This window comes from Pelophylax lessonae, assembly GCF_965119305.1.
Source record: "Pelophylax lessonae genome assembly, chromosome: 6".
NCBI classification, from domain to species: domain Eukaryota; kingdom Metazoa; phylum Chordata; class Amphibia; order Anura; family Ranidae; genus Pelophylax; species Pelophylax lessonae.
The window spans coordinates 14486631-14513190 of record NC_138773.1 but is presented as its reverse complement, the minus strand read 5'-3'; the positions used below and the strand labels follow the sequence as shown (position 1 = coordinate 14513190).

Genomic DNA, 26560 nt, shown 5'->3' with positions numbered 1-26560 from the left:
ACTCCCAGAACACTCCCTAGAATCAGGAAGAAGGACACAGCAGATTACACTGCGGCTTCAGATGCCCACGTCTAAGATGGCCGCGCCCAGACAGCGTTTTTAAAAGTAAGATTTTGACTAAAATCCAATGCTGTACACCTTGTAAGTATGAGAATAGCGGTTCTGTAAAGGGCGATGGATTAGTATTATAGGGGTATTTTTAGTTAGAAAAGGTATTTGAGGCCGGATCCGCTTTAACCACTTCTGGACCGGAAGATTTTCCCCCTTACTGACCAGGCTATTTTTTGCGGTTCGGCACTGCCTTACTTTAACTGACAATTGCGCAGTTGTGTGACGCTGTACCCAAATAAAATCAATGTCCTTTTTTCCCCATAAATAGAACTTTCTTTTGGTGGTATTTGATCTCCTCTGCGGTTTTTATTTTTTGCACTATAAACAAAAAAAGAATTCTGAAAAAAAAAAAAAAAACAATATTTTTCACATTCTGCTATAAAACAATACCAATTGAAAAAAAATAAAAAAAATCAAAATCAAATGTTTTCATCATTTTAGGCCAATTTGTTTTCTTCTACATATTTTTGGTAAAAAAAAAAAAAAAAATCCCAATAAGTGTATTTTGATTGGTTTGCCCAAAAGTTATCGCGTCTACTAACTAGGGGAAAGATTTCTGTCATTTTTGTTTATTTTATTTTTTTTTTTACTAATAATGGGCAATTTGTATTCTGCTACATATATTTGGTAAAAAAAAAATCCCAGTAAGTGTATATTGATTGGTTTACGCAATAGTTATTGCGTCTACAAACTAGGGAAAAGATTTATGTAATTTTTATTTATTTATTTTTTTTTTTTTACTTGTAATGGCGGCGATCAGCGATTTTTAGCAGGACTGCGACATTGCGGCGGACAGATTGGACACCTAACTGACATTTTTGACATTTTTGGGGGTACCAGTGACATTACCACAGTAATCAGTGCTAACAATATGCACTGTTACTGTAATAATGACACTGGCAGGGAAGGGGTTAACACCAGGGGCGATCAAAGGGTTAAGGGGGTGTTTTCTAACTGTAAGGGGGGAGGGCTTGTGGAATCAACACAGAGACCTGTGTTCCTAAATAGGAGGAACACAGGGGCTCTGTACTGATTCCTGAGAGAACAACAACAGCAGACCGCCGCTCTTGCTCCACGGGGGGCAATCGCGGGTGCCCGGCGGCAATCGTGGTTGCCGGCCCCCCGTGAATCAGCTTCCCCGCTGGTAAATGGGGGCACACACGTGCCTCCGGTGGCACACGCGCACCCCCAGAGTCGCTCCCACAGATCAACGTACAGGTACGGCGATTCGCGCAGCCGAGCCAGCCTTCCGCAGTATATAAGCGGCGGGCGGGCGGTCGGCAAGTGGATAATGCATAGAATTAATTAAGAAAAAAACCTTCTACCTTCACAACCATTTTAGTAGTAACATAAGATGTTCATAGTTTTCAAGTTGTAAAACAGAAACATATATTGATAACTGGATCTGGTTTCAAAGGTGAACATCTAGCAAAAATTGCGCCTAAGAAGTGCCTTGAGAAATCTAGGATTTGTCTTGAATGTCTCCTGTATTATGGCAGTGCATTTCCTATGCCTGGGCACTCCTATAATGTAACCTCATCTCTGGACTCAGCATTGCAGTCATACATTTTCATCCAGGCTAGTTTCAGCAATGTTGTAGGAGGAGACAGAAAATCTGCAGTGCAAGAATTTTCCTGTTTCTTTTATTCTGTTCTTATTTCACGTCTTCTGATGCTTCCTGAATATTCTACCACCGGTCATCAGACTGACGGACATCCAGGAGGAGCTCCGACACGAAGAATGAAAGCCCTGATCTCCTACCAAGGTGGTCACCTTCACACAAAGACACAATGCAGGACAAGGCATGGTAAGTCCTAATGGGAAAATGATCAGCTGTAAGGGAACTTGCCATTTTTAAGACACAGCTTGCATAGTTAACAATAATTAAATATAGTGGAAACACAACAAAAAAAAAAAGGCACCAAAAATACAAAATCTACTCTTCTCTAGTTTCTTCCTCATCACTGGATCCAGCATTGCAATTTAAAATTTTCATCCAGGCTCTCTTCAGCATAGTTGTGGAAAGAGAAAGTAGAATTGATTGAATTGGACTATATGAGCATATAATGATCAGAAAACCCCAAAAGCCACGGCTATACGGATTGAAAATATTGAAATAAAAAAGGCAGAGAACCGCATAGGTCAGAGCATAGAAGGCCAACAGACAGATCATGATTTTTATGGCACCTTCGTATTTTCTCACATTGCCGTTGGTGGATGACGTTTGGTTCTTCACCATTTTAAGTTTGTGGAGATGCAGTGACCAGGCGGTGGACGCCGTAGTGGTGACACTAATAAAGAAAGGTATAAAACTGCCAGCAAAGGAGATGTAAAGGTTGGTATCAGATTCTAAATATGAGGTAGACACCTGCGATGTATTGCTGAACGTTGAAATGGCAGATTGTTTATTTTTCACAGTCATCTGTAATATATTTAGCAAAGAACCAAGAATTGAAAGTAGAACTGACATGACAATCATCCGTGAAGTAAGAGAATTAATCTTTAGCTTCAGCCGAGAGAGAAGGTTGGAGCTGAAATTATTTATCTTGACGTAATAGTAAAAGCAGAGAGATGCCGTCAGCCAAGCCGAAGTCATGAAGACAAAAAAGGTGAAAACAAAAAGAGAATCATAGACTTCAGGGATCAAAATAAGATTGGGCCAGGCAGTAAATATTAAAATACTGGCAAAAATCACATAGGTAAAACTTAGATTGGAGATGCTCAAAGCAGCAATAATTTTCTCACATCCACTTACATGTTGATGTTTCCAATAGGTGAAAGAAATTCTGAGCATGATAAAGATGTTTGTGAAAGTTCCTATAATGGACTCCAGAGATGTTATGGAAAAAAATGCCCAATCTGTGGTAAATGCCATGATCGTCCACAACTGAAAAAAATGAAATGTGAGAAATTCTGTCGGAACGGGCTCCTATATTTCCCAGGATTTTAATGATGCAGCTGCTTGTCCACCAACATCTATGAATCAGCTTAAAAAAAAAGAAGTTCCTAAACAAACACCATGTGCAAGTAATGTTTCTTAAGCAATGTTGGGTAGTGCTTTAAATAGAATGTGATCAAAGCTGCTGATTGACAGACAAGTCAACAGATAATTACCAGTCTTATAAAGAGCTCCACACTTTAGAATGTAAGATGTAAAAAAATGCTCCATATGTATAAGATTTGCTTTTCCTTTTCTCAACACATCAGTATGATTTGTATGTTGATATTAATTTTTAAATAAAGTTTAATTTATATTTTTGCCCAGATAAGATCAGAATCAGGAATCTTCTTCTAAAGACGATGCACAAGAAAGCCCACAAACAGTTTGCTGAAGACAAGCAGACTAAGGACATGGATTACTGGAACCATGTCCTGTGGTCTGATGAGACCAAGATAAACGTATTTGGTTCAAATGGTGTCAAGCGTGTGTGGCGGCAACCAGGTGAGGAGTACAAATACAAGTGTGCCTTGCCTACAGTCAAGCATGGTGGTGGGAGTGTCATGGTCTGGGGTAGTGATGAGCTTCGTGTTCGAGTCGAACCTAAGTTTGACTCGAACACTACCTGTTCACCCGTTTGCCGAATGGCGAATAAATGGGCTTCTTTGCGGGAACTTTGAGTTCCCGCATCCATAATTAATAGGTTTTAATTAATATTAATCACCTGCTGGCCAAGGGACTCAAACCCACAACCTCTCTCTTACAAGCCCAGTATTCCACCACCTATGCCACCATCAAGCCTGCTGATTAAGCTAAGCACTCTCCCTGCCTAACTAACTTCTATCTTGCCCTACACACAATACACTTGCCCTACACACAATCCCACATTCCTTTAGGGAGAGTTTAGTGAGTTACACAGTTTAGCAGAAAGTGTAATGTAGTATAGTTAATACATTGCTTGGCAGGGAGAGAGATTTGTACTTTTTACAGTTTGTTGTCAGTTTATCAGTTCCGTATATAGCACCGGGGCAGTATACACCATAAAATATATATATATATATATATATATATATATATATATATATATATATATATATATACGGCGTGGGGTCTCCCCTAAAATCCATACCAGACCCTTATCCAAACACACAGCCCAGCTGGACAGTATGGGGGTGGGGACGAGCGAGCCCCCCCTCCTGAACCATGACAGGCCACATGCCCTCAACATGGGGGGGGTGGGTGCTTTGGGGCGGGGGGGCTCCCCCCCCGCCCCAAAGCACCTTGCCCCTTATAATGATGGGGACAGGGGTCTCTTCCCGAAAACCGTGGGCTTTGGTTGTGGGGGTCTGCGGGGCGGAGGCTTATCGGAATTTGGAAGCCCCTTTTAACAAGGGGGCCCCCAGATCCCCACCCCCCCCTATGTGAATGGATATCGGGTACATTGTACCCCTACCCATTCACCAAAAAAAGTGTACAAAAATGATCAAGACAGTCTTTGACAATTCCTTTATTCAAAAAAAAAAATACTGTCCCCCAATGTAAATCCAACGTCAATCATGTCACCCGCGACCCAAAAAAATAGAAAAAAAACACTCTTGCCTCTTCGGATGCCGCCAGCACAATGGGCTGTTTGAGTTTGACAGCTCTTTTAAAGGGATCTGTCATCATGAGCGCCCCATAATGCACTGCTCAGGTACAGTGAATAAATTACTGACGTGACATCAGTAATTTATTCACTACACCTGAGCAGTGTATTATGGGGTGCTTGTGAGTGTTTTTTTTTTCTATTTTTCGCGATGGGCGTCGTGATTGACAACAGATTTACATCGGGGGACAGTATTTCTATTTTTTTTTTAATAGAGGAATTGTCAAAGACTGTCTCCTGTCTTTATTATTTTTTTACACTTTTTTTGGTGAATGGGTGGCAGTACGATGTACCCAATATCCATTTAAATGGGGGGGCGGGATCTTGGGGCCCCCTTATTAAAGGGGGCTTCCAGATTCCGATAAGCCTCCCCACGCAGACCCCCACAACCAAAGCCCAAGGTTGTCAGGAAGAGGCCCCTATCCCCATAAACATGGGGCAAGGTGCTTTGGGGTGGGAGGGAAGAGCCCCCCCCTGTCCCAAAGCACCCACCCCCCCATGTTGAGGGCATGTGGCCTGTCATGGTTCAGGAGGAGGGGGGGCGCTCACTCTTTCCCACCCCCATCCTGCCAGCCGGGGCTGTGTGCTCGGATAAGGATCTGGTATGGATTTTAGGGGGAACCCATTTTTTTTTTAATTTTGGCATTTTGGCGCCATTTTTTTTTCTTTTTTTTTTTGTGTATTGTGTAATCTGTATTGCTTGGAGCCGACAATACATTACAACTGCGAGCAAGTTTAAATTACATTTTTTCCTTTAGAAATGCCAGTATTGCTGCAGCAGGCTCCATACATTGCACAAATGTGCCACTTTACAGGCACATTAAGGGGACCCCCCAGCACATTAAGGGGCCCCCCCAGGCATGATATTTAAAGGGATTTTTCATTTTTATTGTTTGACTTTTGAGCATCATTTAAATCACTGCTCCTGTAAAAACGATTGCTTTAATAAAAAAATTGCTTTGATTCATGTCCCCCAGGGCAATACCCGGGTCCCCATATTTTTTGAGCCAATAACTTGCATCTAAACCTTTAAAACGAGGACTTGTGATTTTAAATGTTTGTGCCCCATAGACTTTAATGGAGTTTGCATGTTCACTAGAACATTTCCCCCGTTTGAGATGTTCTGGTGCGAACCAAACAGGGGGGTGTTTGGCTCATCACTAGTCTGGGGCTGCATGAGTGCTTCCGGCACTGGGAAGCTACAGATCATTGAGGGAACCATGAATGCCAACATGTACTGTGACATACTGAAGCAGAGCATGATCCCCTCTCTTCAGAAACTGGGCCGCAAGACCACTGCCTTGCTAAAGAAGCTGAGGGTAAAGGTGATGGACTGGCCAATCATGTCTCCAGATCTAAACCCTATTGAGCATCTGTAGGCATCCGCAAACAGAAGGTGGAGGAGTGCAAGGTCTCTAACATCCACCAGCTCCGTGATGTCATCATGGAGGAGTGGAAAAGGGCTCCAGTGGCAACCTGTGAAGCTCTGGTGTACTCCATGACCAAGAGGTTTAAGGAAGCATTGGAAAATAATGGTGGCTACACAAAATATTGACACTTTGGCCCAATTTGGACATTTTCCCTTAGGGGTGTACTCAGGTTTGTTGCCAGCGGTTTAGGCATTAATGCCATTTTTGTAAAATATTTACAAAAATGTGAAGGGTGTACTCACTTTTGTGAGATATTGTATGTATATATATATATATATATATATATATATATATATATATATATATATATATATATATATATATATATAAAATACTGTATATGTCTGGCTTGATGAGATTGAGCAGTTTTCCTGATGACTTCACCTGTGAGGTTGGAAGATCTATCACATCGGTAGAGCATGAGATGTATCTTCATAAGGAAGACAATTGAATACTGAATGCGCTTTTGCTGTCCTATAACTTAGACAGAAACTGGTTCTGGTGAGTGTGCACTTCTTATATTTGGTGGAGGCAACACACAGACGGTGATTCACTGAGATTGCGGAGTAATAACACTGGAATTATTTCATCTTATGGACTCTTAGACCTCTGAGACTATCACAGTGCAGGTGCATTTATACGGAGACTTGATTACACACAGGTGGATTCTATTTATCATCATTAGTCATTTAGGTCAACATTGGATCATTCAGAGATCCTCACGGAACTTCTGGAGATAGTTTGCTGCACTGAAAGTAAAGGGGCTGAATAATTTTGCACGCCCAATTTTTCAGTTTTTTATTTGTTAACAAAGTTTGAAATATCCAATAAATTTTGTTCCACTTCATGATTGTGTCCCACTTGTTGTCGATTCTTCACAAAAAATTACAGTTTTATATCTTTATGTTTGAAGCCTTAAATGTGGCAAAAGGTCAAAAAGTTCAAGGGGGCCGAATACTTTCGCAAGGCGCTGTATATAGTGCAATCTTGAATGAAAATCGACAATAAAAAAACAATATAGTGAAAAATATAGATTTATATGCACAGTCCCATGATAGGATCTGCAATATAAACTTATTGGTGAAAGCACAAAGTTCAGTGTACAGGTGACTTGAAAAGTGAAGAAGTGATCCAGTACAGTGCTCCTGAATCATCCACCGCACCCCTGTGAAATGGACACTCGCTGGAAAAGCTGGCTGCCATTACAGTAGCAAACACGCACTCAGTGTAGATCTGTCATCTGTTTCGGGGAAGGCTTTTCAGCAACTCAAACCATCCAGATGTAGCTATGGTAAATAAAGCTCACCGGGAGCCAGATGAAGTCTCCATAGTGTAGTAGTTATTGGATGTGTATGTTAAAAGCAAAAATAAAATGAAACACAAAACCATATGACAATGGGTGCCTCTACCGACCCAGTATCAGACAGTGGCCTGACGTCAGCACTACCACCTCCTCTCCGACGCGTTTTGTCCAGTAGGACATTATCAAGGGGTCCTCTAGTGTCAGACATCAAACTAGTTTATATAGCCTCTTTAAAACTGCTCAAATCATGTTGTCTCCTTAGAAAAATTGCAGACAGGAAGTAATCAGTATGGCATTTTTCCAGTGATAGGGTTTACACATATTTCATGCTGCTTTTTCCAGACCACTTAAGCGCAGACAGCTGATTCTTTATATAATATTTGTATGAATGTTCACTCAAAAATCTGCTAGCATATAGCCTAACAGTCAGCTGATGATGAATACAAGGCCAGTACTCAAGATTTTATAAAATTAATTTACTAGTAAGCTGTGAATATTCATTGTTGTAACTAGACCTGCATATCAGAGAACAGATTACACACATGTCTCAGAGGATGGACACACCCCAATCCCTCTCTCCTACTTGATGTGGGATCCATCTGGATTTTAAATTAGAAATTTTAAGATTGGAACATGTATCACTTAATAAAAAAATCCATTACCCTCTGCAAACAAAGCACAGCGATAGAACTCTTTATTATGGTTAATAGTAATATAAGTACAATGTATAATTTGAGTGTATATGGACTTTATAGGCACATAGGCTCTAAGACAATTATTGGATAAAACAATAGTCTTTATTCCTTAACAATATCGTACAATCAATACAGTTACCGAAATTCATATACAATGCGTGCACATAAGGTGTGGAATGTGGTGTGTGCCCCGGAGTTAGATATACTAAGGAGGTATAAGGGTGCTAAAGAGCCAGAATCAATGTAAATATTGAGGACTCCTCCTCAAACCGCGGGGATTTCACCTTGGCCACACTATGTTTACTCTACATGTTTCACGACAGGACTCACTTCTTCAGGAGCTTATAGTGCATCTACATAAAGAAGAAATATACCTAAACCATCAAAATATTACATAATGCAAAAATGCTAAAATAGCTAGAACATGTGATAAGCACTTATTACATACAATAAAGGCTATTTTTTGCAATTTGGCACTGCATTACTTTAACTGACAGTTGTGTGACGCTGTACCCAAATAAAATCAATGTCCTTTTTTTCCCCACAAACAGAGCTTTCTTTTGGTGGTATTTGATCACCTCTGCGGTTTTTATTTTTTGCACTATAAACCAAAAACGACACGAGGAAGACACGAGGTCTCTGTGTCGTCACACGTAGAGGAAGGGCTAGGACGGGCGGAGCGCTTCACTGAGTGTGAGTCTGTCTGGCTGCATCAGTATAGGAGAGGATACACAGCCGCAGCGTCTCCTGCTTTGCCATCACGGCTTGGATTGTTTGATTGCACACTGCCTGCAAAAGTTGCATGTTTGCAAAATTAAATGTGAGTTTACATCGGTTCTTTTTGTTTGAAATAAAGTATCTTAAAGGTATAAGCACTATTGGAGATTTTATTTCTTGCATATCATGTGGTGACACCCTGTGCTGGAGTAAGATGATGTGGATGAAGCAGCTCACCTGAGCTTCGTTATAAGGCACGGACCATAGTATCACTGGGAAGGGCTATCCCTGATTAGGAGCCCCAATTGATGTGCCTGGTTTAATCTTTTCTGAGGTGAGCTCCCACTCACGAGGGGGGTGCACTGCGTTTTTAGGATCAGTGACATCCCAGTCACTCACAAGTCTGGGGAGCACCTGCCACCTACTGGTGGTTTTGAGCACAGCATAGTTTCTGTTATTTGCACAGATTCACTTATTTCTATCTTTTGGACACTATATTACCATATTTAATTATTTATTGTTTATTGGACACTATATATAAGATTGGTTGTATTTATGGATATTTGCACGTCATAATAGGATTCATTTGCAAAGTTTTTTATTACAATTGGTTTATCACTGTGGTTTTATGTATTGATGAATATTGCACAGCATATGCACTTTACACTTACAGTATATGAAAGTTTTTAGAGGATTTATTGAGAGCATCCCATTTATTATATTAATTTTATTCACCAATATTTTTTACATTTGATATTGATTGTTTTTTGCACACCAGACTTTTATTTGAGGAAGGACATCATTGGTTGTACCAGCTTATGCAATTATTTATTAAGAGCATTTATTATATAGATTTTTATTCTGCGCAACACAATTTTATAGATTTTAGATAAACCAAAAACGAATTCTGAAAAAAAAACAACAATATTTTTCACATTCTGCTATATAACATTACCAATTAAAAAAAAAAATAGATTTTTTTCATCATTTTAGGCCAATTTGTTTTCTTCTACATATTTTTGGTAAAAAAAAAAAAAAATCCCTATAAGCGTATTTTGATTGGTTTGCCCAAAAGTTATCACATCTACTAACTAGGGGAAAGATTTCTGTCATTTTTGTTTATTTATTTTTTTTACTAATAATGGCCAATTTGTATTCTGCTACATATTTTTGGTAAAAAAAAAAAATCCCAGTAAGTGTATATTGATTGGTTTACGCAATAGTTATCGCATCTACAAACTTGGGGAAAGATAGATCTAATTTTTATTTATTTTTTTTTTTATACTAGTAATGGCGGCGACTGCTGCAACATTGTGGCAGACAGATCGGACCCCTAACTGACATTTTTGACACTTTTGGGGGGACCAGTGACATTACGATAGTAATCAGTGCTAAAAATATGCACTGCTAATGTAATAATGACACTGGCAGGGAAGAGGTTAACACCAGGGGGCGATCAAAGGGTTAAATGTATGCCTAGGGGGTGTTTTCTAACTGCAAAGGGGTGGGCTTGTGGAATCAACACAGAGACCTGTGTTCCTAAATAGGAGGATCACAGGCACTCTGTATTGATTCCTGAGAGGAACAACGGTCTGCTGGGCTACAACAGCAGACCACCGCTCTCGCTCCATGGGGAGCGATCGCGGGTGCCCAGCGGCAATCGTGGCTGCCGGCCCCCATGAATCAGCTTCCCTGCTGGCAAATGGGGGCACACACGTGCCTCCGGTGGCACACGCGCACCCCCAGGGTCTCTCCCGCGGATTGACGTACAGGTACGGAGATTCGCGCAGCCGAGCCAGCCTACCGCAGTATATAAGTTGTGGGCGTGCGGCAAGTGGATAATGCATAGAATTAATTAAGAAAAAAACCTTCTACCTTTACAACCATTTTAGTAGTAACATAAGATGTTCATAGTTTACAAGTTGTAAAACAGAAACATATATTGATAAGTGGATCTGGTTTCAAAGGTGAACATCTAGCAATAATTGTGCCTAAGAAATGCCCTGAGAAATCTAGAGTTTGTCTTGAATTTCTCCTGTATTTTGGCAGTGCATTTCCTATTCATGGGCACTCCTATAATGTAACCTCATCTCTGGACTCAGCATTGCAGTCACACATTTTCATCCAGGCTAGTTTCAGCAATGCTGTAGGAGGAGACAATTACAGTGCTTCTTTTATTCTGTTCTTATTCCACGTCTTCTGATGCTTCCTGAATATTCTTCCACCGGTCATCAGACTGACGGACATCCAGGAGGAGCTCCAACATGAAGAATGAAAGCTCTGATCTCCTACCAAGGTGGTCACCTTCACACAGAGATACAATGCAGGACAAGGCATGGTAAGTCCTAATGGGAAAATGATCAGCTGTAAGGGAACTTGCCATTTTTAAGGCACAGCTTGCACAGTTAAAGACCCTTTTAAATGATATCTATGTCTTTTGATATTTATAGAGAATTTATTGAACAAAAAAAAAAAAAAAAAAAGACGTAACAATAATGAAATACAGTAAAACCACATCAAGAAGATAAGCCAAAAACACAAAATCTACTATTGTCTGTTTTCATCCACATCACTGCACATAGCTTCGCAGTTAAACCTTTTCATCCAGGCTCTCTTCAGCGTTGTTCTATCTTTGATATTTATAGACATTTTAGTGAAAAAACAAAACAAAAAAACAATTAAATATAGTGGAAACACAACAAATAAAAAATCTACTCTTCTCTAGTTTCCTCCTCATCACTGGATCCAGCATTGCAGTTAAACATTTTCAGCCAGGCTCTCTTCAGCATTGTTGTATCTTTGATATTTATAGAAATTTTAGTGAAGAAACAAAAAAAAAAACATTTCCAATAATTAAATATAGTGGCAACACAACAAAAAAAATGCACCAAAAATACAAAATCTACTCTTCTCTAGTTTCCTCCTCATCACTGGATCCAGCATTGCAGTTTAACATTTTCAGCCAGGCTCTCTTCAGCTTTGATATTTATAGAGAAAATTTTAGTGAAAAAACAAAAAACAATTAACAATAATAAAATGTAGTGGCAACACAACAAAAAAATGCTCCAGCATTGCAGTTTATTCAAAAAATGTTCCATAAAGAGCGTGGAGAAAAAGAGGTTATGGGGTTGGTTCACCAAATAGGCAGAGAGACCAATTAGGTTATTTCTGTAAATGTAATAATGATAATGAAATATGTACAAATACATAAACATGCAGGTGCTTAGGCATTAATTGATGAATAAGAAAGTGACATAAAACACAGAAGACAAGACTGAACACCAAAAATAAAACATATACTCTTCTCTAGTTTCTTCCTCATCACTGGCTCCAGCATTGCAATTTAACATTTTCAGCCAGGCTCTCTTCAGCATTGTTGTATTTTTGATATTTATAGAAATTTTAGTGAAAAAACATAAAAAATAAAAAAAATAACAATAATTAAATATAGTGGAAACACAACAAAAAAATGCACCAAAAATACAAGATCTACTCTTCTGCAGTTTCCTCATCACTGGATCCAGCATCGAAATTTAACATTTTCAGACAGGCTCTCTTCAGCATTGTTGTAATTTTTATATTTATAGAAATTTTAGTGAAAAAACAAACAAAAAAAAAAAATTAACAATAATTAAATATAGTGGAAACACAACAAAAAAATGCACCAAAAATACAAGATCTACTCTTCTCTAGTTTCCTCATCACTGGATCCAGCATCGCAATTTAACATTTTCAGCCAGGCTCTCTTCAGCATTGTTGTGGAAAGAGAAAGTAGAATTGATTGAATTGGACTATATGAGCATATAATGATCAGAAAACCCCAAAAGCCGCGGCTATACGGATTGACAACATTGAAATAAAAAAGGCAAAGAACTGCATAGGTCAGAGCATAGAAGGTCAACAGACATATCATGATTTTTATGGCAACTTCGTATTTTCTCACGTTGCCATTGGTGGATGATGTTTGGTTCTTCACCATTCTCAGTTTGTGGCGATGCAGTGACCAGGCGGTGGAAGCCGTAGTGGTGACACTAATAAAGAAAGGTATAAAACTGTCAGCAAAGGAGATGTAAAGGTTGGTATCAAATTCTGAATATGAGGTAGACGCCTGCGATGTATTGTTGAACGTTGAAATGACAGATTGTTTCTTTTTCATAGTCATTTGTAATATATTTAGCAAAGAACAAAGAAAAGAAAGTAGAACTGACATGACAATCATCCATGTAGTAAGAGAATTAATCTTTAGCTTCAGCCGAGAGAGAAAGTTGGAGCTGAAATGATTTATCTTGACGTAATAGTAAAAGCAGAGAGATGCCGTCAGCCAAGCTGAACTGATGAGGACAAAAAAGGTGAAAACAAAAAGAGAATCATAGACTTCAGGGATCAAAGCAAGATTGGGCCAGACGGTAAATACTAAAATATTGGCAAAAATCGCATGGGTATAACTTAGATTGGAGATGCTCAAAGCAGCAATAATTTTCTCACATCCACTTACATGTTGACGTTTCCAATAGGTGAACAAAATTCTGAGGATGATGAAGGTATTTGTGAATATTCCGATAATGGACTCCAGAGATGTTATGGAAAAATATGCCCAATCTGCAGTAAATGCCATGATCGTCCACGACTGAAAAAAAATTAAATGTGAGGAATTCTGTTGGAAGTGGATCATATATTTCCCAGGATTTTAATGATGAAGATGCTTGTCCACCAACGTCTATGAATCAGCTTAAAAAAAGTAATGTTTCTTAAGCAATGTTGGGTGCGGGTTATGGCTTTAAATAGAATGTGATGAAAGCTGATTGGTCAGGCTGTAGAACACTGGAGCTGCTGATTGACAGACAAGTTAACAGATAATTAGCAGTCTTAAAAAGAGCTCCACAGGTCAGAATCCAGAGATGTAAAAAATGCTCCATATTTATAAGATTTGCTTTGCTTATCTGAATACATCTGTATAATTTGCATGTTGATATTTGTTTTTTAATAAAGTTTAATTTATATATTTAAATTTTTTAGCTATTTATAGGCAATCAATATTATAGGAAGTAAAAATAAGACATATTCATATCACAATCATGGCCCTTTCCAGATTTAAGTTTTTTTTTTTAAGTCAAGTTTTTTATCACTGCCTGTGTCCCTAGAACAAGAACTGAGGAAACATCCCCCAAAGAGAAACTTTGGACTTACATACTTACAACACTTTTAGATCTGTGCTCTATGGAAATTTAGTGCACCCTCCTGTTGTCGTTTGGTCCATGTGGGTATATTGTCACAGTTCCCAGGATAGATATCCCCTTGCACCCCCTGCCCTATGGCTGTTGGGCCTATTTTTCTGAAACTTAGCACACCCTGCTGTTGTCCTGTGGTTCTTGTGTGTACCTTGTCACAGTCCGCCGGGAAAGACATCCCCTTGTACTCTCTGTCCTATGGCTGTTAGGCCTATTTTTCTGAAACTTAGCCCACCCTCCTGTTGTCGTGTGGTCCATGTGGGTACCTTGCCACAGTCCTTGGGATAGACGTCCCCTTACACCCCTTCCCTATGGCTGTTAGGGCTATTTTTCTGTAACTTAGCCCGCCCTCCTGTTGTTGTGTTGTCAGAATATTTATACTGCTCTGATATAACAGTGTCTCCATTTAATATGTAACGAGTTCTTTTTAATTGATTAATTTCTTTTTAACAGCATATACCAATCTTAGTGAATACAGTCTACAGTAGGGAATATATAAGTATATTTATTCACAAGACATGTATTCACAATAAATGGTTAGACTTGAGGTGACACAAAGAGATAACTTTTACATAAAATACAAACTTAAAACGATAAATGCAATGTGATATGTAGCTCAATGATGAAATTAAAAAGAAAGCAAGATTACGTTTTCCCCAGGTATAGTAGAAACCATATATAAGTGTTCTATATAATCAGACCACAATTGTCTGCGAATTGCGCAGCCAACAGTCACTCTGCTGCAGTTGGAGTGAGAATAGGCTTTTCCAAACGGGAGACTAAATTGCTAATATTGCGCTAAAAGTGATACTAATAAAAAAGTATAAAAACAAATACCAGTTTTTATAGAAAAATCGAATATGTTTCATACGGCTGGGACTGTAATCTCATTACCCTTAAATATGAAATATAAAACATATAAGGAAGGAAATAAACTATAGTAAATAATAATCAGATAAACAGCAAGGTATATTTACCACACTTAAAATGGCTGCTAGCTTAAAATGGTCGTTACCAGAGTCCTTAAGATGGCTGCCTTCCCAAAATGGTGGCCGGTTAGGGAGGAGTTTCGTTTGGCGTCCTTCAAAGTTTCAGATAAAGGATGGAGCAAGATGGAGTATGTATAGATGAGTATATGTATGGATGTAAGTAGCGTGTGTGTTGCAATGTAATGAATGTTGTTGCAATGTGTGTGTCCGATTACATCTGGGGTTCCCTTTTTATATTGTGTTGAACAAAAGGGCAGTAAAATTACCATAAGTCGAACCCAGAAGGAGGAACTTTATCCCCATTGGTTGGGATTACTTATCCATTAACTGGTGAGTTCATTGGGCGACACCTCTACTGGTCATCCAGTATATTGGATATTAGAATTATATGATAAATTCTTCATTTAAGAATAATCATAAAAACAGTATAAGAATCTGTCCATTCTCTCATGGTACATACGTGTCCATCTAATATCTCCATCATGTATCTAGGTAAGGATTGGACCTGGTAACACCGTTTAATAAGGATATATTATTAATACAATATATATAATATATATATGGATTGGAAATGACTGATTTACCCATATACTATACCCAGAAACTATATATATTTTTACAATTAGTAGCAGTCACCAAAGGGGGCAGTGTTGTATTACTATTAGACTCAGTATATAGAATACAATTGCATTATTTTTTTTTACAGATAACCCTCTGACCTCAGACTGGGTAAAGAAATTAAATCACTTGAATTCTGTCAAATGCTTCAGACATTTTGGCTAGGATGGAGGATCTATAGTGGTCATAAAACTTTACAAAACGTTACATAAACACTCCCTATAAGTGAAGCTATTTAAGTGGAATTAGTATTTAGCTTCATCTAAGTAAGATTATTACTTTAGCAAGAATATAAAACCAAAATATGGTATATAATACACTCCTAGAACGATGTATATGCTACACACACATATAATTATTGCTAATATTTTCTCACACATGATATAATCTATCTTTAAAACTTAGTTTAAATGAATCTAATAGAATACACTTAACTATTGTTCATTGTAAAATACAGACAGACTAAGAAGACATCACCCCCCACTAAAACCTGGTGCCATCCTGGCAAGGCTTTTATCAGATGAAATGTCAGAAAGTCCCATTATTTACGATTTAAAGAAAAACAAAACTCTTCTTGTTTAAATTTCAAGACTCTGTAAAGGCATCTTGCAGAAGAACATGAACCTTCAATGATCTCATGCAAGATGGATGCTGTACTGTTCAGAATCTCTATATAGAACTGAATATACATGGCTTTTTATAATTCCCTATAAATGCCTTTTGGATGTTGGCCCTTTTTTTCTAAAACTTAGTCCCCCCTCCTGTTGCCCTGTGATCCATGTGGGTACCTTTCCACAGTCTCCAGGATAGAAGTCCCCTTGCAAACCCTGCCCTATGGCTGTTGGGCCTATTTTTCTGAAATGTAGCCCTCCCTCCTGTTATCATGTGGTCCATGTGGGTACCTTGCCAAGTCCTTGGGATAGACATCCCCTTGCACTTCTACTCTATGACTGTTGGGCATATTTTTCTGAAACTTAGCCTACCCCCTGTTGGTAGGCTAAGTTTCAGAAAAATATGTGCCCTCCTGTTGTCGTGTGGTCCATGTGGGTACATTGCCACAGTCCCCAGGATAGACCTACTCTCTGCCCTATGGCTGTTGGGCCTATTTTTCTAAACTGACGTGTAAGTAACAAGGATATATGCCCTACCTTACTCCCCTTCCCTCTTTTTGGGAGATATTCACTTACTATCTGATATTACTATTTTGGCATTTCTTAAAAAATGTTTTAGCAACTTTCTTGCATCTACTCCTGAGGAAGTAGACAGGGATCCACGAAACGCGTAGATTTATAGGATGTCAAGAATTTTTTGGTCACCATGCTCAATTCAATCATGTATTTACATCTACGTAGCAATATCATGTATGCAAATATTGGGAACACTTATGAATTCATACTGTTTATATCTACATTTATCACGGACCACTTCATTTACATCTTAATTCATTATGGATCAGCTCATTATCTTCTTTTTGATGATTGTAATTTTATCATGTTTCAATATTGTAAATATGAAATTTGTTACTATGTAATAAAACTATTAATCATGTCTATCATTGTGATTTGCCTCATATAAAGTCCCATGACCATTGCATTTTTTTATTGCAAAGAGAAACGTTTATCACTTTGGAGAGATTTCTTCTTATTTCCTGTTGTTTTTGCCAGAACAGGAAGTAAAGGAAATCTCCCAAATGAGACACAGGCAAAAGGAAAAGTTACATAATAGGGGTTGCAACTTCATTACTATATACAGTATCTCATAAAAGTGAGTACACCCCTCACATTTTTGTAAATATTTTATTCTATCTTTTCATGTGACAACACTGAAGAAATGACACTTTGCTACAATGTAAAGTAGTGAGTGTACAGCTTGTATAACAGTGTAAATGTGCTGTCCCCTCAAAATAACTCAACACACAGCCATTAATGTCTAAACAACTGGCAATAAAAGTGAGTACACCCCTAAGTTTAAATGTCCAAATTGGGCCCAAAGTGTCAATATTTTGTGTGGCCACCATTATTTTCAAGCACTGCCTTAACCCTCTTGGGCATGGAGTTCACCAGAGCATCACACGTTGCCACCGGAGTCCTCTTCCACTCCTCCATGACGACATCACGGAGCTGGTGGATGTTAGAGACCAATGCGCTCCTCCACCTTCTGTTTCAGGATGCCACACAGATGATCAATAGGGTTTAGGTCTGGAGACATGCTTAGCCAGTCCATCACCTTTACCATCAGCTTCTTTAACAAGGCAATGGTCCTGCTGCCCAGTTTCCAAAGAGAGGGGATCATGCTCTGCTTCAGTATGTCACAGTACATGTTGGCATTCGTGGTTCCCTCAATGAACTGTAGCTCCCCAGTGCCGGCAGTACTCATGCAGCCCCAGACCATGACACTCCCACCAGCATGCGTGACTGTAGGGAAGACACACTTGTCTTTGTAATCCTCATCTGGTTGCTGCTACACACGCTTGACACCGTCTGATCTAAATAAGTTTATCTTGGTCTCATTAGACCACAAGACATGGTTCCAGTAATCCATGTCCTTAGTCTGATTGTCTACAGCAAACTGTTTGCGGGCTTTCTTGTGCATCATCTTTAGAAGAAGATTTCTTCTGGGACTATAGCCATGCAGACCAATTGTAGAGTGCTCCAGAATCATCCACCGCACCCCTGTGAAATGGACACTCACTGGAAAATCTGGCTGCCGTTACAGCAGCAAACACGCACTCAGTGTAGATCTGTCATCTGTTGCGGGGAAGGCTGTTCAGCAACTCACACCATCCAGATGTAGCTGTGGTAAAGAAAAGCTCACCGGGAGCCAGATCAAGTCTCCATAGTGTAGTAGTTATTGGATGTGTATGTTAAAAGCCAAAATAAAATGAATCACAAAACCATAAGACAATGGGTGCCACTGCCGATCCGGTATCAGACAGTGGCCTGACGTCAGCACTAGTGTCCCCTCTCTGACGTGTTTTGTCTAATAGGATGTTATCAAGGGGTTCTCTAGTGTAAGACATCAAACTAGTTTACATAGCCTATCAAAACTGCTCAAATCGTGGTGTCTCCTTAGAAAAATTGCAGACAGGAAGTAATCCGTATGGCATTTTTCCAGTGACAGGGTTTACACACATTGCATGCTGCTTTTTCCAGACAGCTAACTTTTTATATAATATTCATATGAATGTTCACTCAAAAATCCCCTAGTGTATAGCCTAAACGTCAGCTGGTGATGAATACAAGGCCAGTACTCAAGATTTTATAAAATGTATTTACTAGTAATCTGTGAATATTCATTACATACAGTATTACATATTTTGTGAGGTTGAAAAAAGACACCAGTCCATCCAGTTCAACCTATGATGCGTGTGTGTGTTTGCTGTTAACCGTACATTGTATACCCCTGTATGTTTTGGTCTTTAGGGTGCCCATCTAATAGTTTTTTTGAAACTATCGATGCTCCCTGCTGATACGACTGCTTGTGGAAGAGAATTCCACATCCTTACTGCTCTGACATGAAGAACCCCTTACGTATGTTAAGGTTAAACCGTTTTTCCTCTAGTTTTAGAGAGTGGCCACGTGTCTTATTGTATTCCCTTTCTCTGAAAAGTTTGTTCCCTATGCTAGGGTCACCAGTACAGTATTTGTACATTGATATCATATCCCCTCTGAATCGTCTCTTCTCCAGAGAGAATAATTTCAATGCTTGTAGTCTTTCCTCATAGCTAATGCCCTCCATTCCCCTAATTATTTTTGTTGCCCTTCTCTGGACTCTCTCCAGTTCCAGCACATCCTTCCTGAGGACCGGTGCCCAGAACTGGACAGCATACTCCAGATGTGGCCGCACCAGAGTCTTGTAGAGTGGGAGAATAATCTCTTTATTTCTGGAGTGATTCCCCTTTTTCATACAACCCAGTATTCTGTTGGCTTTGCTTGCAGCGGCTTGGCATTGCATGCCACTGCCAAGCCTGTTGTCTACCAGTACCCCCAGGTCCTTTTCCATCCTAGACTCACCTAGAGGTTCCCCCCCCCCCCCCCCCAGTGAGTAGCTTGCTTTCGTGTTTCTGACGCCCAAGTGCATTACTTTACATTTTTCAACATTAAACCTCATCATTGTTGTAAATATACCTGAAAATCAGAGAACAGATTACACACATGTCTCAGAGTATGCACACACCCCAATCCCTCTCTCCTACTAGATGTGGGATCCATCTGGATTTTGAATCAGTGGCATATAGAAATTTTAAGATTGGAACATGTAATACTAAATAATAAAAATCCATTACTCTTTGCCAACAAAGCACAGCAATAAAACCCTTTATTATGGTTAATGGTAATATACTGTAAGTACAATGTATAATTTGAATGTATATGGACTTAATAGGCATATAGGCTCTAAGACATATATTGGATAAAACAATAGTCTTTATTCCTTAACAATATCGTAAAATCAATACAGTTACCGAAATTCATATACAATGTGTGCACATAAGGTGTGGAATGAATGTGGTGTGTGCCCCGGAGTTAGATATACTAAGGAGGTATAAGGGTGCTAAAGAGCCAGAATCAATGTAAATATTGAGGACTCCTCAAACTGCGGGGATTTCACCTTGGCCACACTATGTTTGCTCCACATGTTTCGCGCCAGGACTCACTTCTTCAGGAGCTTATAGTGCAGCTACATTAAGAAGAAATATACCTAAATCAGTATTTCTCAACCTTTTTTCAGTCAAGGCACCCTTTAAAAATTATGGACAGTCTCGAGGCACACCATTCTAAGATGTAAAAACAATTCTAATAGTTTTACATATTGTAGCAACATCCACGCACCCAACGTTAGAGGTGATTTATTCTTCCAAAGCAAATACACTTTTGCAAACTGGTACTGACTAGTATTCCAATGTTTCTCTTCTCCCTCAGTTTTTCTCCATCACCCAGCTAATGTGACCCCAGTGTTGATAGAGAGAAGAATAAGGATGCTATGCAGATGACTGACATGCTCCATATCAACTGATGCATTGGTTGTTAGAACGCCGGCAGCTAGAAGGTTGTAATGGTGCACAATGAAAACCTGTGGCTTTGTGTACAATTTTTGGGCATTTTGCCAAGGCACCCCTGAAAAAAACTTTAGTCACCCCAGTGTGCCCGGGCACCCTGGTTGAAAAAGGCTGACCTAAACAATCAAAATATTACTTAAAGCAAAAATGCTACAATAGATAGAACATGTGATAAGCACTTATTACATACGATAAAAAGGTATGTCTACATCATAGGCTTTTCCTGGACAAGGCAAAACAAATAGTAATATAAGTTTTAATAAAAATAATGAAAAAGCAAATTTATTACGTATTCTGACAGTAAGAAGTCAGGAAACAATATTGACATTTTTTTTTTTTCATATTTCAAATTTACTTCACAAGTTACAGTGGGGAAAAAAAAGTATTTGATCCCCTGCTGATTTTGTACATTTGCCTACTGACAAAGAAATGATCAATCTATAATTTTAATGGTAGCTTTATTTTAACAGTAAGAGACAGAATAACAACAAAAATATCCAGAAAAACGCATTTCAAAAAAGTTATAAATTGATTTGCATTTTAATGAGTGAAATATGTATTTGATCCCCGATCAATCAAGAATTCTGGCTCCCAGGTGTCTTCTATACATGTAATGAGCTGAGATAAGGAGGACTCTCTTAAAGGGAGTGCTGCTAATCTCAGCTTGTTACCTGTATAAAAGACACCTATCCACAAAAGCAATCAATCAATCAGATTCCAATCTCTCCACCATGGCTAAGACCAAAGAGCTGTCCAAGGATGTCAGGGACAAGATTGTAGATCTACACAAGGCTGGAATGGGCTACAAGACCATCACCAACCAGCTTTTTGAGAGGGTGACAACAGTTGGTGCGATTATTCGCACATGGAAGAAACAGAAAATAACTGTCACTCTCCCTCAGTCTGGAGCTCCATGCAAGATCTCAGCTCGTGGAGTTTCATTGATCATGAGAATGGTGAGGAATCAGCCCAGAACTTTAAGGGAGAATCGTGTCAATGATCTCAAGGTAGCAGAGACCATAGTCACCAAGAAAACAATTGGTAACACACTACGCCGTGAAGGACTGAATCCGGCAGCGCCCACAAGGTCCTCCTGCTCAAGTAAGCACATGTATCAGCCTGTCTGATGTTTTCTTTTTTTTTCCATAACTGAAGTTTTCTAATAAACATCTGAAGGATTCTGAGGAGAACTGGGTGAAAGTGTTGTGGTTAGATGAGACCAAAATCGAGCTGTTTGGCATCAACTCAACTCCCCGTGTTTGGAGGAGGAGGAATGCTGCCTATGACCCCAAGAACACCATCCCCACTGTCAAACATGGAGGTGGAAACATTATGCTTTGGGGGTGTTTTTCTGCTAAGGAAACAAAAAAAATTCCCCGCATAAAAGGGATGATGGACAGGGCCATGTACCATCAGTTCTTGGGTGAGAGCCTCCTTTCCTCAGCCCGGACATTAAAAATAGGTTGTAGATGGATATCCCAGCATGACAATGACCCAAAACACATGGCCAAGGCAAAAAAAGTTGTGGTTTAAGAAGAAGCACATTAAGGTCCTGGAGTAGCTTAGCCAGTCTTATTCCTATAAAAAATATGTGGAGGGAGCTGAGGTTTGAGTTAGCAAACATCAGCCTCAAAACCTTAATGACTTGGAGAGGATCTGCAAAGAGGAGTTGGACAAAATCCCTCCTGAAATATGTGCCAACCCGATGGCCTACTACAAGAAATGTCTGACCTCTGTGATTGCCAACAAGGGTTTTGTACTAAGTCATGTTTTACGAAGGGGTCAAATATTTATTTCACTCATTAAAATGCAAATCAATTTATAACTTTTTTTTAAATGCGTTTTTCTGGATTTTTTGTTGTTGTTATTCTGTTTCTCACTGTTAAAATAAGCCTACATTTAAAATTTTAGACTGATCATTTCTTTGTCAGTGGGAAAACGTACAAAATCAACAGGGGATCAAATACTTGTTTCCCTTACTGTAAATCACTTAGCTTATAGATAAATTAATCCCACAGCAAAAAACCTTTTAAACAGTGATAATTTGTTATGTGTTTGTAATTTATATAAGTTACAAAACAGAAACATATGCAATTAAGTAGATCTGGTCTCAAAAGGTGAACACCTAGCAATATGTGTGCCAAAGGGGTGCCCTGAGAAATCTACATTTTGCCTTAAATGTCTACTGAAAATTGGCAGTGCTTTTCTTATGCCTAGGCACTCCTATTCTGTAACCTCATCACTGGATTTAGCATTGCAGTTTGACATTTTCATACATGCTCTTGTCAGCATTGTTGCTGAAGAAGCCAGAAGAATCTGCAGTGTGAGGCACTGCTGCTCCTGACTGATAGTCTCATCAGATTTGGAGTGAGGTTCCGTAATGTCCATACTGTGCTGCTCACTGTCCTTTTGGAGAAAAGATCTGCAGTGCAAGAATTTCCCTGCCTCTGCTTCATTCATTCTACACTTACTGTGTCTTCTGATGCTTCTTGAATATTCTACCACCAGTCATCGGACTGACGCACATCCAGGAGGAGCTCTGACATGAAGAATTAAAGCTATGATCCCCTACCAAGGTGGTCAACGTCACACAAAGACACCATGAAGAACAAGGCATGGTAAGTCGTAATGGAAAAATGATCAGTTGTAGGGAACTTGTTATTTTTTTTTGGAGACAACTTGTGCAGTTGAAGACCTTCTAAAAGTATACACATATCTTTGATATTTATTGAAAAATAATTAAATATAATAGAAACACAACAAGAAGATACACCAAAAATACAAAATCTACTATTGTCTGTTTTCATTGTCATCACTGGATCCAGCATTGCAGTTAAACATCTTCAGCCAGGCTCTCTTCAGCATTGTTGTGGAAAGTGATGGAATAATCGATTGAAGAGGACTATATGAGCATAATATGACCAAAAAAACCCAAAAACACTGACTATTTGGATTGAAAACTCTGAAAAAAAAGGCACAGTTCCACATAGATCAGAGCATAGAAAGTCAACAGACATATCATCATTTTTAAGGCACCTTCATATTTTCTCACATTGCTGTTGGTGGAAGATGTTTGTTTCTTTGTAATTTTTAGTTTGTGGAGGTGTAATGACCTTCTAAAATTATATATATATATATATATATATATATATATATATATATATATATATATATATATTAAATATAGTAGAAACACTTTAAGAAGATACACCAAAATTACAAAATCTACTATTTTCTGTTTTCATTGTCCTCACAGGATCCAGCATTGCAGTTAAACATCTTCAGCCAGGCTCTCTTCAGCATTGTTGTAGAAAGTGATAGAATAATCGATTGAAGAGGACTATATGAGTATAATATGATCAGAAAGCCCCAGAACCACGGACTATTTGGATTGAAAACTCTGAAAAAAAAAAAAGGCACAGGTCCACATAGATCAGAGCATAGAAAGTCAACAGACATATCATCATTTTTACGGCACCTTTGTATTTTCTCACATTGCCGTTGTTGGATGATGTTTGGTTCTTTGTCATTTTTAGTTTGTGGAGGTGTAATGACCTTCTAAAATTATATATATATATCTTTGATATTTGGTGAAAAATAATTAAATATAGTAGAAACACAACAAAAAGATACACCAACATTACAAAATCTACTATTTTCTGTTTTCTTCCTCATCACTGGATCCAGCATTGCAGTTAAACATCTTCAGCCAGGCTCTCTTCAGCATTGTTGTGGAAAGTGATAGAAGAATAGATTGAAGAGGACTATAAGAGCATAATATGATCAGAAAAACCCAGAACCACTGACTATTTGGATTGAAAACTCTAAAAAAAAAAAGGCACAGGTCCACATAGATCAGAGCATAGAAAGTCAACAGACATATCATCATTTTTACGGCACCTTCGTATTTTCTCACATTGCCATTGGTGGATGATGTTTGGTTCTTAGTCATTTTTAGTTTGTGGAGGTGTAATGACCAGGCGGTGGAAGCCGTAGTGGTGACACTAATAACGAAAGGTATAACACTGCTAACAAAGAATATGTAAAGGTTCGTATCCCTTATAAAAACTGAGGAAGATTCCCATGAGGTATTGCTGACTGTTGAAATTGTAGAATGTTTTTTGTGCACAACCATCTCTAATATATTGAGAAAGGACAAAAGAAAAGAAAGTAGAATTGACACGACGATCATCCAGGAAGCAAAATAATTTATCTTTACCTTCAGCTGAGTGAGAAAGTTGGAGCTGAAATTTTTTATCTTGACGTAATAGTAAAAGCAGAGAGATGCCATCAGCCAAGCCGAAGTGATGATGATAAAAAAGGTAAAAACAAAGAGTGCAGAAGAGATCTGAATGATCACATCTAGGGTGGGCCAGATGGTAAATATTAAAATGTTGGCAAAATTTGTAGAAGTATAACATAGATTGGAGATGCACAAAGCCGCAATCATTTTCTCACATCCACTTACATCCCGACGCTTCCAACGGGTGAAAAAAATTCTAAAGATGATGAAGAAATTTGTGAACGTTCCCATAATGGATTCAAGAGAGATTATGAAAACAAATGCCAAATCTATGGTGAATGCCATGAATTGGCAACACAGAAAAAAAAAAACAGAACTGAAAAAAATTAAATACAAGAAATTTTGTCTGAAGGGGCTTCTGTGGGAATATTATCAGCTTTGGATACCATTAATGGTATCATAGGTCCACCAACATCTATGAATCAGCTTCTGGATTGTGCAGAAAATCTTTAAATAGACAATGTGTGCACATACAGGTATTGTATCTTAAGCAATGTTGGGTGCGGGTTATGGCTTTAAAAAGAATGTGATGGAAGCTGATTGGTCAGACCGAAGGACACCAGAGCTGCTGATTGACAGGGAAGTCACCAGATAACTAAGAATCCTAACAAGAGACTCATATAACATATATAGATAATATACACATATATAGATATATATAATATATATATACTGTATATAGATAGATAGATAAATAGATAGATAGATATCTATATATATAGATATATAGATATATAGATATATATCTACAGTATCTGTATATATATATATATATATATATATATATATATGTGTGTGTGTAAAAGCAGCTTCAAGTGCTTGAGATTTGCTTTTGCTTTTCCTCAAACATCAGAATGATCCACAGAATGTTTTTATTAACCACTTCTGGACCGGTTCATTTATTAACCACTGCGGATGTTGTACCCGAATTAAATTGATGTCCTTTTTTTGCTCCCCACAAACAGGGCTTTCTTTTGGTGGTATTTGATCAACTCTGCGGTTTTTTGATTATGCGCTATAAACAAAAAAAGAGTGACAATTTTGAAAAAAAAAAAGCAGTATTTTTCACTTTCTGCTATATATCATTCCCAATAATAAAAAAAAAAAATAAAAATGTTTTCATCATTTTTGGCCAATTTGTATTTTGCCACATATTTTTGGTAAAAAAAATCCTAATAAGCATATTTTGATTGGTTTGCGCAAAAGGTATTTGATCACCTGTGCGATTTTTACTTTTTGCGCTACAAACAAAAAAAGAGCGACAGTTTTAAAAAAATAACAATATTTTTCAAATTTTTTTATATGAAATTCCCCCAAAAAAATTTAAGAATCAATTTTTTTTTAACATTTTAGGCCAATTTGTTTTCTGCTATATATTTTTGGTGGAAAAAATCGCAATAAGCGTATTTTGATTGGTTTGCGCAAAAGTTATTGCGTTTACTAACTACGGGAAAGATTTCTGTCATTTTTATTGTTTTCTTTTTAAACTAGTAATGGCGGCGATCTGCGATTTTTTTTGCGGGACTG

The 26560-nt window shown here is 38.4% G+C and overlaps 2 protein-coding genes across 2 annotated transcripts; both read right to left on the bottom strand.

The window, feature by feature from the left end:
- Positions 1-2047: 2047 nt before the first annotated feature.
- LOC309558423 (taste receptor type 2 member 4-like) lies at positions 2048-2986 on the bottom strand (the record flags this gene model as incomplete). Its single annotated transcript, XM_082261497.1, has 1 exon — positions 2048-2986. The coding sequence occupies one exon, from the start codon at positions 2984-2986 to the stop codon at positions 2048-2050; it is 939 nt and encodes a 312-aa protein (XP_082117623.1).
- Positions 2987-12518: 9532 nt separating this feature from the next.
- Positions 12519-13454, bottom strand: LOC309558422 (taste receptor type 2 member 4-like; the record flags this gene model as incomplete). The annotated part of the gene is made up of 1 exon (XM_082261496.1): positions 12519-13454. The coding sequence occupies one exon, from the start codon at positions 13452-13454 to the stop codon at positions 12519-12521; it is 936 nt and encodes a 311-aa protein (XP_082117622.1).
- Between the last annotated feature and the right edge of the window lie 13106 nt (positions 13455-26560).